Here is a 15,435-nt window from a genome sequence, read left to right on the forward strand (position 1 = left end):
TCACCAAGGAAGCTGCAGGTGGACCCAACAGAGTGTATGGATACCTGCACACAGCCCATCAGTGCCAATGGCAAATGCAGGGCTTGGTTTCACTGCCTCAGTTGGCAACATTATGATTGATGATGTGATGGAGCCAAGGTTACAAGTTAGATTCCCATCATTCATTTGGCCTCACACTAAGGAATTTGGTCATGACCACAGACTGTGCTCATAATCTCACTCAGCTGTCTCTTCAGATTTTGCCTCTGGCTTTTAAGAAGACCAAGTGATTGCTGGGAGAGCTTGTTAGAATGCAGCGTTCGGAGTGTGGATCACCTGTTGGCCAGCAGAAGTGCCATGCTCTTATCTGAAGGAAAGTGTACTCAGTCATTGAAAGCTTTTCACTCATAGGATGTTGGGGGAATTTTCCTCTTCACTCTTCTTCACTCCCCAAATGGAAAACAGAAGCACTCTAATCCTTCTAAAGACAACATGGATATCAGTATGAAAAGCATCCACACTGTAGCACATGCAAGCAGCTCTCCCCAGCCTTTGCATACAATTAGGTAACACAGAATTACATTTACTCTAAAGCAATCTCTATGTCCTTGACGTTTTTTGGTTTGCTTGTTTTGTTTTTTGTATCATAGCTTTTTTAAAAAATAAATTTATTTATTTTAGTATTTATTTATTTATTTTGGCTGCGTTGGGTCTTTGTTGCTGCGCACGGGCTTTCTCTCTAGTTGCATTGAGCGGAGGCTACTCTTCGTTGCAGTGTGCAAGCTTCTCATTTCGGTGTCTTCTCTTGTTGCGGAGCACGGGCTCTAGGCGCGTGGGCTTCAGTAGTTGTGGCACATGGGCTCAGTAGTTGTGGCCCACGGGCTTAGTTGCTCTATGGCATGTGGGATCTTCCCGGACCAGGGCTCGAACCCGTGTCCCCTGCATTGGCAGGCGGATTCTTAAACACTGGGCCACCAGGGAAACCCTGTATCATAGCTTTTGAACTGAGAAAAAAGTATCTTAATTATAAATTCCTAGAAAAAGACATCATTAATATATTTTGTTATTCATGTCTTTATTGAATCATAATTTTGTTGGCAATACGTAAATGCCTGGTTGTTCTTCAGTAACTTTAATTAAGTTGTGCTTCTCCACAAATGGTTTTTAAATTATTTTTTAAAAAGGAAATTTAATGCCACAACTTTGTTAAATGAACTTTACCCACAAACTCCATTCAATAACACTTCTCAGGCCTATCCGCATCTATCCCCACAAAACTGATTTCATATATTACTCCATGAATTAATTCAACAAGCATTTATTAGGAGATAGGTATATAAACAATAAAGGGTATGGGTGCTATGATAAAAGAATGTACAAGGTATGTGGTGGGGACCGAAGGCATGAGCTTTCTTTAATACCACTGGCTTGTTAAATGGTCAGTTATAGAGGAGCTGGGCCTTACAAGCACTGAGCAATTGTAAATTGCCAAAGAACAAGGCAGCAAGAGCGGGTGGAGGTAAGGTGGTTGTGTCTGAGAGAGCTTTGTGACGTATGTATTTTTGTCACTATTTTATACATAGAGAACTTTTTAACTGAAGCTCTGAGCATTTACATTACTCATAACCTATATTGAAAAAGTTATATAGACTGCACACAAAACTATTTGATTTCTAAGACCACGCAGGCTCTTTCAATTGTGACACGTAAAAGTGCTTATTTATGATAGCGGTTATGGTCACCATCGGTGAGAATATATGTATGAAGTACATGATTATCCCTCTATAGACAGGTCACCTTTTAACATGAAGGGTTAGACAAAACACCATAAAACAATGCACTTATATAGCTTACAACCATGGAAACTATCTCCAGAGAGTTTTATAATATAGAGAAAGTGATGCTTTTGCCAGGTAGTTGAATACCAAACTTTTATCAGCTCTGAATGTGGACTTTAGCCAGCAGCTAACAGAAAGACAGACCAGCTTCCTGTGGTTCTACTTGCAATCTTCAGTTTTTCCCTTAAATAATCGATGAAACATTACTTAAGCACAGGCTTTGGAGTCAGTCAGACTTAGGTCGGAAATTCAGCTCTACCACTTAGTAGCTACATGACCTCAGGCAAGTTATTCATCCTCTCCATGCTTCTCATCCATAAAAAGGACATAACAGTACCTACCTCAAGAGGTTGTTGTATTGATTAAATAAAAATATAAAGGACCTAGTATAGTGACTTACAGGTTACAATTCTCAACAAAAGGAAGTGATGCTGATGATAGGCTGGGGACTAAAGGGTGTATATGCTCTACCTCCCACCTTGGAGAAAACACATTTGGAAAGATAAAAGATAAGAATATATAATGTTAAATATCAATATAAATAAGTTTTTTTGTAATAATGTAAACAATGTCAAAGGCAAAATAAAAACTGAAGGTTTTGGATTAAATGATGTCCAGTTGCTTTCAGCTTTACTGTTCCACGATTTTAAATGAGTTGGACAGGTGACAAGTGCTAGAGAAGTTCAGAAGATGGAGAGAAAATTACCAGCCAGAACAGTCAGTGGTATCTTCATGGAGGAGGGAGACTTGATCTGGATCTTAAAAATGAATAGGCTTTGGAGAATGAAGGGGATAGGGGGCTTTTCAGGGAGGCATAATGACATTAAACAGAAATGCACTGGTAGTTCAGAGCAAGACATAGTCTTGGTCAGTGACTACACCAATTTAATTGTAAGCTTAGTGCTTGAGAAGAAAACGGCAGGAAATTTAAAAATATATATATATTGCCAGGGAATAAAAAGCCAGACTAATGAGTTTGAACTTCATCCTGAAGAAACTGGATTCCCATTCCTTCAGAGAAATGAGTCAGAGAATGGCAAAAACAAACATTTTTTCCCATGCCTCAGGTTTTCCTCAGCACCAGAAGAGGGGCTTGGATCTTCAATCGTGTCGGAAACTATGGATATCCTTTTGATGTGTTGCTGACTTCTCGATTTCAATATTTTATGAGGAAGATTTGTGGTCAATCATTAGCAAATACATTTTTGGAAAAAAAGATGAACCAAAGGTTTGATCATGAAATGTTTGGCCTGAAGCCTAAACACAGGTATGTTCCCAGGCTGGGAGGTGGGCAGTAACAGCCAAGGCAAAGAAAAAGGACTGTTCACATAGGCTAATAGTATAGCTACCTCTACCTGTACTTTAAGCAAATCCACAGAATCTGAGATTAGATTTCTACCTTTCCCCCACAGAAGTCCAAGATCTACTGGTCTGTAATTTTCAGGCTATAATTCTCCTTGGCATTAACCATTTTATCATTCCCTGAGGTACCAGTTCTTTTTACATGATGCCCAATAGCAACAACAAAATGGTAGTAGAGGGCAGGGCATCATTCATTCATTCATCCAACAAACTGAGCATCTGTTATGAGCCAAGCATTACACTGGCATGAGAATACTGAGACTAAAGACCTAATAGTAATACTAATAGTAATAATAACACCCTACCTTTTTGCGGACTTAATGTAAGACAAGCATGGTACTAAATGAGTTACGCGCATTATCTCATTTAATCCTCACAGCAGCCCTATAGGTTGGTACTACTTTGATCTCCATTTTGCAAATATAAAAATTGACACTTAGAGAACCTAATTTGCCCAATATCACACAAGTAATAAATGACAGGCTGGAGAAATGGATATTTCCTTTAATACTCTAACAAGAAGACAGACAATAGAATGTGATAAGGAAATGCATGGATTCCTATGAGAGTATGAAGGATAGGAGTCCTCACACAGCCTACAAGGTAGACTGTGATAGCATTTCCAAAGGCTGATTTTAAATGCTGTTTTCCCTTCTGACTTTTATTTTATTTTATTTTTAATATATTTATTTATTTATTTATTTATTTATTTATTTATTTTTGGCTGCGTTGGGTCTTTGTTGCTGCACGTCGGCTTTCTCTACCTGTGGCGAACAGGTGCTACTCTTTGTTATGGTACTTGGGCTTATTGCGGTGGCTTCTCTTGTTGCGGAGCATGGGCTCTAGGTGCGCAGGCTTCAGTAGTTGTGGCATGCAGGCTCAGCAATTGTGGCTCATGGGCTCCAGAGCGCAGGCTCAGTAGTTGTGGCGCACATGCTTAGTTTCTCCACAGCATATGGGATCTTCCTGGACCTGGACTCGAACCCGTGTTCCCTGTATTGGCAGGCGGATTCTTAACCACTGTGCCAACAGGGAGTCCAATGTTTAGGTTTACTTGCTATAAAATAGTAAGTACAATATGCACCCATATACCCTTCACTTAGATTCACCTATTATTCACAGTTTACTATATTTGCTTTTTCCCTCTCCCTCACTGGAGATAGATAGATTCATACATATATAGCATCCATATATACATACATGTATACATACATTTTTTTTCTGAACCATTCGAGAGTAAGCTGCAGTCAGTAAGACATTTTACCCTACATTCTTTAGCATATATTGCCTAAGAAAAAGGGCATTCTTCTACATAAACATAATTATCACACTTAGTAAATTTAACATTGATAAAAATACCATTACCTAATATATTGCAAATTCAAATTTCCCAAATTGTTTCAATAATATTTGTAGCTTTTTAAAATTTTTAGCCGTGCCATGTGGCTTAAAGTGCAGAGTCCTAACCATTGGACTGCCAGGGAATTACCTGTAGCTGTTTTATTTTTAAATCCAGGATCCTATCAGGTATTACACAATTGCATTTAGTTGTCATATCTCTTTAATCTCTCAGTCTGAAATAATTCTCTCTTTTTTTGACATGGATTTTTTTAAAGAATTGAAGCCATTTGTTTTGCAGAAAGTCTCTAAATTTGGACTTTCATAGTTGTTCTTCCTCTATTATATTTAGGTTAAACAATTTTGGTGTGAATACTCATATGTTATGTTGTGCCTTCTTGGTGGATCACATCAGGAGCCATATGATAGCAGTTTATTGCATATTAATGATGTAAAATTTGATCACTTTGATTAGGTGTTATCTACTAGGTTTCTTTATTGTAAAGATATTTTTTCCTTTGAAATTAATCAGTGGGGTGATATTTTGAGACTGTGTCTGCCAACAACCTTTCAGGCATTTATTTCACCCAATTATGGAAACTGTAGCATCCATAACTTTGGTGATCACAAAATATATTGAGGTTATATGGAATAATAGAAGAGAGTCAAACAAATAGGGGAAGGAAGTAGCATTCTAATTATAAATACAAGGTCTTGGAATAGCAAAAAATACATTATGCTCTGAGGCTGAACATAGTTTGGTTTGGCTGGACTATAGGCGAAGATGGAAGAGTGACTGAGTACATCTCCTGGTTCACTGGGCAGATACATGAAAATGTTTGTATGCTCTGCTAAATAAAAAGTTTAGAATGAAGACAGCCCAGAGCCATTGAAAGATTTTAAGCAAGTGAGTGACATAATAATAAATACATTTTGGAACAATCACTCCAAAAATGATGTAGAAGATAGATTGAAAGGGGATAGAGCAGGAGGCCCTAGAGACAGCTGTAATGGCCCAGGTGAAACAGAATAAGTAAAACTATTCTGGGGATGTTAAGAGGAGAAAGGGTGGCCTTGGTGATCAGATGTAAGACTCACAGTTTTGTGGCTTGGGCAACAATGTGGATGATGGTACTGTTAGTGAAAAGGAGTAAGTTTGGAGAGAAAGATGAAATGATGAGGTTGGAATGAGAACAAAATCTGTACCTAAAGCTTTGCGTCAAAGAATTACTAAATGCAGCAAACAAGTAATACTGTTTAAACATATCTTGTTCCTAAGAAGAGGCCAGCTCTGTCTGAACGTGATGGGCTGAGGATTCTCAGAGCCTGTTAACACAGGATCCAAGTATTCACACTGCTTTTAGAAAGGTCCAAGGTTCTGCACCTTATCCTATGCTATTTCTAGGAAATACTACTTACCATGCCCAGAGTATCTCAAGGGAGTTCATAAAAAAACATTTTGATATAAATCCTAAAATCCTAGGCTGTGTGACCTTGGGCAAGCCACTTAACTTCTTTAGGCCTCAGTTTCCTCATCTATAAGACCTGGATAATGACAACTGTCCTGCTTCCTTCGTTGGGTTTGCGTGAGACTCAAATACGTTAATGTATGTAAAAACAGTTTATAACTCTAAATCACTATACACATGTAATTTATTATACCGTTTGGAAAATGATGGTCCAAGCCTAGCTCTTGGGCCTTTGAAGCGGAAAAGAGACTCAACAGAATGCTGATAGTCCAGTTCTGCAGATTTCTTGATATATGGATAGAAGCTACTAGACTGTGGCCTTATCATATCACTGAGAGCATTATTAGTCCTTGAGAAACCATGCATGTACTCATCAAATAAAACAATCTTTCCCTCACTTCTCCAACACCTTCTCTTTCAATGCCATCCAGGGTCCAACTTTTACTCTGAGATCCTTATCTTTATCAAGCTGGTATACATTAGACCTTTCCCAAATATCATGAATAAAGGGAGACTATTGGCATATTGATTAACCACCTCAATCAAAATAGAATTTTATTTACATGGCAATGATCTCTCTCTCTCATGATCTCTCTCATTTTTCCTTCTTTATCATCTTTCACAGAGCTCTGAGTCAGCAACCAACCATAAATGATGATCTGCCAAACTGTATAATTTCTGGCTTGGTGAAGGTGAAAACAAACGTGAAGGAATTCACAGAGACAGCGGCCATATTTGAGGATGGCTCCAGGGAGGATGACATTGATGCTGTTATCTTTGCTACAGGCTATAGCTTTGCCTTTCCTTTTCTTGAAGATTGTGTCAAAGTAGTCAAAAACAAGATATCTCTGTATAAAAAGGTCTTCCCTCCTAACCTAGAAAAGCCAACTCTTGCAATCATAGGCTTGATCCAGCCCTTGGGTGCCATTATGCCCATTTCAGAGCTCCAAGGACGCTGGGTCACTCAAGTATTTAAAGGTAAGTGACCATGCAAGATGACTACCTAATTACTTAGTGGTTTGTTTAATTATGTTTATGTTCTTGCTTATAAATAGCTGAGACAGTATGTATGATTGTAACAGTGCCTGGCACAAACTTAGTGCTCAAAAATTAATTTTTGAGGGAATATAAAGTAGTAACTTATAATAATGGACACATAGCAGAATCTCCTAGGAAGTTTCCCTAAAACAGACATGCTTTTCCTGATGGTGTTTATTTAATAAGTCTGGTGTGGGACTGACATAAGATTGCTGAGAAAATGTTCCCCAGGTGATTCCAATGTGCACTCCAGATTAAAATCCACTCATCTAGATTTTAGACAACTGATACATATTTGTGAAGCAAAAGAATTTAATCTTCTTTCATTATAGTTAGAGAAAGTCAAATATAGAAGTGCTGTGATTTCATTTCAGACAAAAATTAAGAGCTGGTTAAAGACTAGTCCAGAATGAAGAAGATTCAGCCACTCAAAGTCTTACTTTCCCCCCTTTATAGTCCCTCTTTCAGAAAGTTTTGGCTAGGAAAACATGAGAAAAAACTTTGAGGTTTGGGATAGCAGGCTCAATATGAATCAGCAGAATGATGTGGCTTCCAAAAGACTTAACTATATCTGGCATTATTAAAAAACTATAATGTCGGGCTTCCCTGGTGGCGCAGTGGTTGAGAATCTGCCTGCCAATGCAGGGCACACGGGTTCGAGCCCTGGTCTGGGAAGATCCCACATGCCACAGAGCAACTGGGCCCGTGAGCCACAATTACTGAGCCTGCGCGTCTGGAGCCTGTGCTCCGCAACAAGAGAGGCCGCGATGGTGAGAGGCCCGCGCACCGCGATGAAGAGTGGTCCCCACTTGCCGCAACTAGAGAAAGCCCTCGCACAGAAACGAAGACTCAACACAGTCATAAATAAATAAATAAAAGAACGTGAATTTCTAAAAAAAAAAAAAAAACTATAATGTCCTGGAATTTACAACTGTTCTTCCCTGAACTGGTGAGACCACACCCACAGACATTTTAAAAATGAATCTGGAGTATGTTAAAAGGAGAGAGACAAGAGTGGTTAAGGGGTTTGAAAATGTGCCATTTGAAGTACAACTAAAGGAGCTGGAGAGGTTTGGCCTGGAGAGGATAAGATTTAGGGGAGATATGGAAGTTCCCTTCAGATATTTTATTTACATGGCACCTGAAGAGATGCCCCATGGCAGAAGGTTTTATATATTTGCTCAGTATCACTTTAAAGGGTTGAACCAGAACCAAGGAGTGAAATTTTGAGGGTTTGCACAATATCAGCTTAACATTAAAAATAAACTGTGGCCAGGCCAGTATGGAGTAGATTCAAGCCTCAGAATAGGGAGAAATCAAATGACTTTTAAGGTTCCTTCTAACAAAGAAGTTCTTTGATTCTATGGTTATTATAATAAAATTTGCTACCATTACTAATGTTTAATTAAAACTATTCAAAGTTCTTGTTGAGGGACTTCCCTGGTGGTCCAGTGGCTAAGACTCCACATCGCCAATGCAGGGGGCCTGGGTTTGATCCCTGGTCAGGGAACTAGATCCCACATGCTGCAACTAAAGATCCCGCGTGCCGCAAAGAGGATCCTGCGTGCCACAACTAAGACCCGGCACAGCCAAATAAATAAATAAACATGTTTTTTAAAAGTTCTTATTGAAATTACAGATTCTTCTTACCTATTGAAGATCCTCATGGTAGCAGAGAAAAAAGAAGCAATGATGTTAGAGTTGATAGGTAAAAAACTTTTCCAAATTCCCCAAAGTTCTTTCATCTCTTTTTTTTTTTTCAATTTTTTGGCTGTGCCATGGGGCATGTGGGAATCATAGTTCCCCAACCAGGGATCGAACCCAGGCACCGTGCAGTGGAAGCATGGAGTCTTAACCACTGGACCACCAGGGAAGTCCCAAAGTTCTTTTATTTCTTAATTCCTTTTAATTCTATCCAGTAGATCATGTACTCCTTGAGCAATGGACCAGCAATCCAATGCAAGTAACCCATTAAGTTGGCTTAATTCCAGTCATATAAAGTGGATCTTTTAATTGGGTCAATTAAGTAAGAGGAAAAAGTTGCATTAAAATAGGCCACAGCATCTTGTACACTTTGAACAACTGAGACTCTTTTCCAGGACCAAGTGAACCATTGAGAGGATTAGGGAAAATGAGTATTTGGAAGATTCTGCATTATGGCTATAGGATTAGGGGATCTTAGGGGAAATGTACAAAAAGCCCAGTTTCCTCTGCTAGCAAATCTTAGTGCTAATCCCTCTAGCTTTCTTCTAACACTTGGAAGGAAGGAATCATCAGAGAATCCCTATAACTTTATCAAGTTTCCAAAAGGAACCCTGAGTTTTTTGTTCTACTGTCTGCCTACAAAATCCTTGCTTTCTCATCTCTGAATTCTGCTTTCACTGTGCCAATTTTAAGACCTTAGAATCAGCTAGTTTCTCCCATTCTTTCACACCTGCCCAACTCAGCCTGTCGTCTTCCCTGGCCTGTCCTTTACCCACCAAGCCTCGTTTCCCTTCTTCCTTTGTCCTCTACAATTACTCTTCTCTTGTCAAGAAAATATTCCACTCTTTTATAGAACGCTGAACCCACTTGCTTGCCTTGACAGAAATCTAGTTTTCTTTTGTCTCATTTGTAGCCCTCTCAAGAGCCCTTGCAAGTGTTCCACTTTCATTTAGTAGCTTTCTTCCCTTGTAAACCGTATGAAATGATACCAATTCTCTGGATCACAAGGAGGCATTATGTCATAGGATGGCATTCAAGTTCCTCCACAAATTGGATACAGGCTGCTTTCTCAGGCCCATCTTTCACTCATCTTTACCATCCATCCTACAATCTTCTAGATGCACTGAATGACTTACCCACTATGCAGCAAACACAGCAGGTACTCTTGTACCCTGTGCCTTTGCTTCTGCTGTTCTCTCTGCCTGGTATGCCTGCCCTTTACTCGTTATTTGTGTGGAAAAAGCCTGTTTATTTCCTCCCTCTCTTTGTAGTATATTGAAAGCTCTTTAAGTAAAAGAATCATGTTTATTTGCCTTTGTCTTCCAACACTAGACCAGTGCCTAGCACATGGGAGGTAGCTAATACATCTCTATTCAGTGAATGCAAATTTAGTTTTGGAGGTTTTCTAAACTCTATAGTAGAAAGTTCTTATCTGAGGATCTCAGCTTGTGAACTACCTTCTCAATTTCCAGTCATGGTAAAAGGCTGGACTGGACTGAAAGGGCAGAATGACAGCTACACCTCCTTTGTCTTGTAACATTATCTTTACATTTAATGTGCAGGGACTAGTCAGGACTACATAAATACAATCTGCCTTAGGCCTGAGAGCCCACTGAAAGACTTAGTTCCACAGAGTTATAATTCAGTCTCACCCCATTTGAACCTTGTCTTACAACCCTTAGGAAATCTCAGAACTTCAGTTCCACACTGTTCTTCAACAACATTCTTCAGCTAACATTTACTGGCCTCTTAGTATATGCCAGACCCTCTGCTAGGTGCTGGAGATGCAAATATACCAAACAGAAAATTCCTATCTTTATGGAACTCAGAGTCAAGCAAGGTAGACAAGTAAACAGACATTTAATGTGTTCATTCATTCAGCAGGTATTTACTATATCCTAAACAAGGGTCCAATAACAATGTAGAGGAGCTGGCTATGGGAGCAGGAAGGAACAAGTACCCAATTCTCCCTACAACTGCAAATACACCATAAAAAATAAGCGTTTACTAAAAGGACAAGGCCATCTTGACCATAACAGAGAAGAGAACAATGAGTAATATTTATGCAAAGTTAGAGAAAATGACAAAATAAGCCAAGTCCTGAGAACTATAAGGAGTTCAGAATTATGGAAAACAAAGTGTTATAGGAATTAAAGAAAATGAAGCTGGAGATATTTATAGAGGCAAAACCAAGAAAAATCCTTAGGTGCCATGCAAGAAGTTCACATTCAATGTAGGCAATAGAAAACAATTGAAGGATTAACTGGGAGAGGGAGAGTCAAATCAGATTTGTAATTCAGAAGATGTATTAGAGGGAAATGAAATGGGAAATAGGTCAGTTGCGAGCCTGTGACAAAAGTCCAAGAAAGACGTAATGAGGGCTTTAAACTAAGGTAAAGGAATACAAGGAGACAAATTTGAATGAAATTTCGTTGGTGAATTTGAAAAGATTTGGATGGAATGTATGTTGGAGATGAAAGCGAGAAAAAGATTCTGCTCAGGTTCTATGGTCATTGATGTAAACTGGTAATATAAGAGGAGGAGCAAGATAGGAAGGAGGGAGATACATATGGTAAAAATGACATGTGCCTGAATGAGGAAACACTGCAACAGCAGTATCGATGAATTAAGAACTGCACCACCGGATACAGTACACATCTTTATATATTCCTATCTATCTACCTATCTAATTTATAGTGATTTTTTGTTTGGTTGGGTTTTTGTTTTTTGTTTTGTTTTGTTTTTTGGATGAATTGGCTGCCTCACAGGCAAGAAATCACCTCCTCCTCCATAATGTTTCTAGTTAAGAGAAGTAAAAATTAGTTTTACTATGAGAAATAATTTGGAAATCAACTTTCAAACTGTGTTTCATGAGCATCTTAACACCTGTGATTAACTTCAAATGAAGCGTTTCAGTGATTCCTCATTGACTTATGTATATAATAATTCCCAAGGCTAAAATGAAAAGAACACATGGCAAAACACAGAAGGCTATTTCTTGAGTGTTGAATTTGAGTCTCATGTTTTAAGAGGGACACACCAGGATAGTTACTAGAGTGTGCCCAGAGAAGGGTAACCAATGTGGCAGAATGTGAAACCTGTTATATGGGGAACTGTTAAGGCTTTAAGGCTGATAATGAAAAGAATTAAAGAACTTATGACAGTTGTTCTCAAATGGTTCAAAGGCTGTCATTTGTTAATACTAGACTCCTTGGCCCCAGAAGGCAGAGCTAAGTCCACTAGTGCCAGTTGCATAGAACCAGGTTCTGGGGTCAATGAAAAGAATAATGTTCCAGCAAGTAGAGCAGCCAAACAATTAAATCATCTCCTCAGGTGATGAGATCCCCATCACCAGAGATATTTAAGGAGGAATGAGATAACCCCTTGAATGTATTTGTAGAGAAAAGGATTGTATTAGGTAAGATATATTCCCATTCTAAAATTACACGTTCCAGAATTTTGTGGAGTAACACTTTAGAGTTAGGTGTGGCTAAAGTTTTCTACATGGCATAGTGCCTGTAAATCTGGGCATAAGGCTAATCATTTAAATTGAGAGTTGTCTATGTCAACTTAAATACTATTCTACCTTTGTCTAGCCATGTCCTTGGTGTTAAATTCCTGCTACTGGAACTGTTCATTGGTGCTGAAATTTATCTGTTAAGATTGGGTATTATGAGTTGCCCTTGACCTTACCCTTCACTCTCAGTAAATCAAAAAATTTAGAAGGTAAGGCTTATCTTCCATGGAGCTTTAGGCATAAAATAGGACTGAGAGTTTACTTTTACTTCCTTCTCCCTGAGGTATAAAGCCTCTTTGTTATTAAGAGTACAAGTACAGGTGTGTTTCCCATATTCCCCCCACTCTTTTACTTTGTACCTCATTTTCTGTATACTTTTAAGGCCATTTATCATTTCCTCATGTCCATATTTCATTTCCCAATTGAAAGACTATGTTAGGGAGGAGGCAGGTATTGGTTGGAAAGCAGATTAGGAGAAATATCTTCCAAAGGCCAAGTAGAAAAGAGTAAGCTACTGAGGTTAATATGATTATATTCTGGTGGTGGTAGGCTAAGGTGATCAAGTGAAGGTGTAACCTCCTTGGTACAGACAACTAGCCTGTATTCCTTTGAATTTTCCATAGCATGGTAATTGTTAATAGGATTAGTGTTCATACTGAGGTAATTTTACACTTAAAATTTTGATTTTCCTCTTTAGGGTTAAAGACATTGCCTTCACAAAATGAAATGATAAAAGAAATAGCTAAGGTTCAAGAGGACATGGCCAAAAGGTAAGAGTTCTCCCAAGAAGACAGGTGGTTAATTTTTCCCAGTTAGTTCTTTTTTTTTGGCAGGGGCTGCATTGGGTCTTTGTTGCTATGCGTGGGCTTTCTCTAGTTGTGGAGAGCAGGAGGCTACTCTTCTTTGTGGTGCATGGGCTTCTCATTGTGGTGGCTTCTCTTGTTGCAGAGCATGGGCTCTAGGCACGCAGGCTTCAGTAGTTGCAGCATGTGGGCCTTAGAGCGCACAGGCTTGTAGTTGTGGTGCATGGGCTCAGTAGTTGTGGTGCGTGGGCTCTAGGGCACGCGGGTGTTAGTAGTTGTGGCACATGGGCTCAGTAGTTGTGGTGCACAGGCTTAGTTGCTACACAGCATGTGGGATCTTCCTGGACCAGGGATCAAACCCGTGACCCCTGCATTGGCAGGCGGATTCTTAACCACTGCACCACCAGGGAAGTCCCCCCACTTAGTTCTTCATAAGAGCAATGTTGTACTGTATTTATTGTCCTTGTGTTCATTTAAGGATTTAGATTATATTTTGAAGGAAAAGGAAATAATAGTTTGTGACAATAGAATAGAGAATTACCACCAAGTGGTTTGAATATGGATGGGAAAGGAGAGAAAAGCTTAAGAAAATTCTATGTTTAGGGCCTAAAAGAAAAGTCATTTAGGAAAAAGCACATGGAGAGAAAACCAGGTATATTATTTTGGCAAGGATTACTTGAAGGGCTGTTAGAGCTACCAGAGGAAGGAAGGGCAGCAATGAATTAATGAGAGGTAGATATGGTTAAATTACAAATCTGTAGGTAGATTTACAAATCTGCAGAGGCCACTTTGCTGGCTGTCATGTGACAGTGTACTCAGGTCACAGTGGCTCTTGGTATGAGTAATCTATAGGATCTGGGAAGGTGGTACCATCAGCCAGTATTTTAGTGCTTGGGTGGACACATTTAGCAATCTGAATTTCAGAACTTGTGCTTATTCACTTGGTGATCTTTATTTGAACAAAGTTGATGTAGATGAAGTTCCTAAATTTTTGTGGAAAAGTCAGAGGCACAATCATCCCATGCCCAAAGATGTGGTTTTCTTCAACTGATTATACCAGCATAACTCTCCCTTCTGCAAGGAGGAGAAAGACAGTTTTTACTTAACCCTGATACCCTTTCTAGGTGCTCTCTTATTTTCCTCCTTCCTTTCACTGCCAAACTTCTACAATATATATTCTACATTATATATATTGACTTATAATACTTTCCTCTTTGTTCTCAGCTTATCTATTTCTTCCACATCCTTCAAGGACTTATCATAGCTCTATTTTAACTACCCACTTCTACATTTCTATTTAGCAGTCTAAAACCACGTGATTTACCATAAGTCTTATATTCTTGTCTGTTTCGTGTGAAGTCTTACATTCTTCTGTTTCATGTGTATCTATCTTATCTAGTTCAGTAGATTATAAGGCCCTTAAGAATAGAGACATGTCTTTTCTTTCGTCTCTATTTTCTACAGCTCCTAGCCCAATATTGAGCCAAGAGCAGATAGAAAGCATTGACTAATTGATGGAGTGACTGAATTGTTAATAGGCATGCCTTCTGTCTTCTCTGCTTCAGGTATGTGGACAGCCAACGCCATACCATTCAGGGAGACTATATAGATACCATGGATGAGCTTGCTGATCTGGTGGGCGTCAGGCCCAATCTGCTGTCCTTGGCCTTCACTGACCCCAAATTGGCATTACAGTTATTTTGGGGACCCTGTACTCCAATCCAGTATCGGCTACAGGGCCCTGGAAAGTGGGATGGAGCTCGAAAAGCTATCCTCACCACAGAAGATCGTATCAGGAAGCCGCTAATGACAAGAGTAATTGAAAGCAACAATTCCACAACTTCAACAATAACAATGGCCAGGTTTATGCTGGCTGTGGCTTTCTTTGCTATAATTATGACCTATTTTTAGCTGTTCCATTGTCATTGTCCCAGTTTTCTTTGAAAGCTGGATCTGGAGATGCCTTCAGAACCTGACAAGATTGAACAACTCTCAGCTTCACATTGCCCAGAAATCTGCTTTTATTTCTCTTTCCAAAGCATTAATCCTTTTTCCTCTTTTCCCTACAGTGAAATCCCACCTTTTCATTTGTACTGACTTACGCCCTTACTCTTAGGACCCATCACTTTTTCCTTTCAGTCATTCCTGGACTGTGAGCTCAGATACTCTTTTAGTCATCTTTGTTTGTCCTTAGCAGAGTACCTGACATGTGGTAGGTGCTTTCTTTTCTTTTTTTACATCTTTATTGGAGTATAAATGCTTTACAATATTGTGTTCGTTTCTGCTATACAACAAAGTGAGTCAGCTATATGTATACATATATCCCCGTATCCCCTCCCTCTTGAGCCTCACTCCCACCTTCCCTATCCCATCCCTCTACCTCTTCA

At 39.2% G+C, this 15,435-nt stretch overlaps 1 protein-coding gene across 1 annotated transcript in view; it reads left to right on the forward strand.

Moving 5' to 3' along the window:
• LOC132369469 (flavin-containing monooxygenase 5-like) overlaps window positions 1-15,075 on the forward strand; it is a 72,626-nt gene extending 57,551 nt beyond the window's left edge. Inside the window, exons 8-11 of the mRNA XM_059929197.1 lie at window positions 2,885-3,084; window positions 6,612-6,964; window positions 12,943-13,015; window positions 14,614-15,075. Coding sequence (XP_059785180.1) covers window positions 2,885-3,084; window positions 6,612-6,964; window positions 12,943-13,015; window positions 14,614-14,959 — 972 coding nt within the window. The 3' untranslated portion in view covers window positions 14,960-15,075. The remainder of the gene's footprint in view (window positions 1-2,884; window positions 3,085-6,611; window positions 6,965-12,942; window positions 13,016-14,613) is intronic.
• Window positions 15,076-15,435: the final 360 nt, after the last annotated feature.

Source organism: Balaenoptera ricei, chromosome 1 (genome assembly GCF_028023285.1).
Source record: "Balaenoptera ricei isolate mBalRic1 chromosome 1, mBalRic1.hap2, whole genome shotgun sequence".
Lineage (NCBI taxonomy): Eukaryota > Metazoa > Chordata > Mammalia > Artiodactyla > Balaenopteridae > Balaenoptera > Balaenoptera ricei.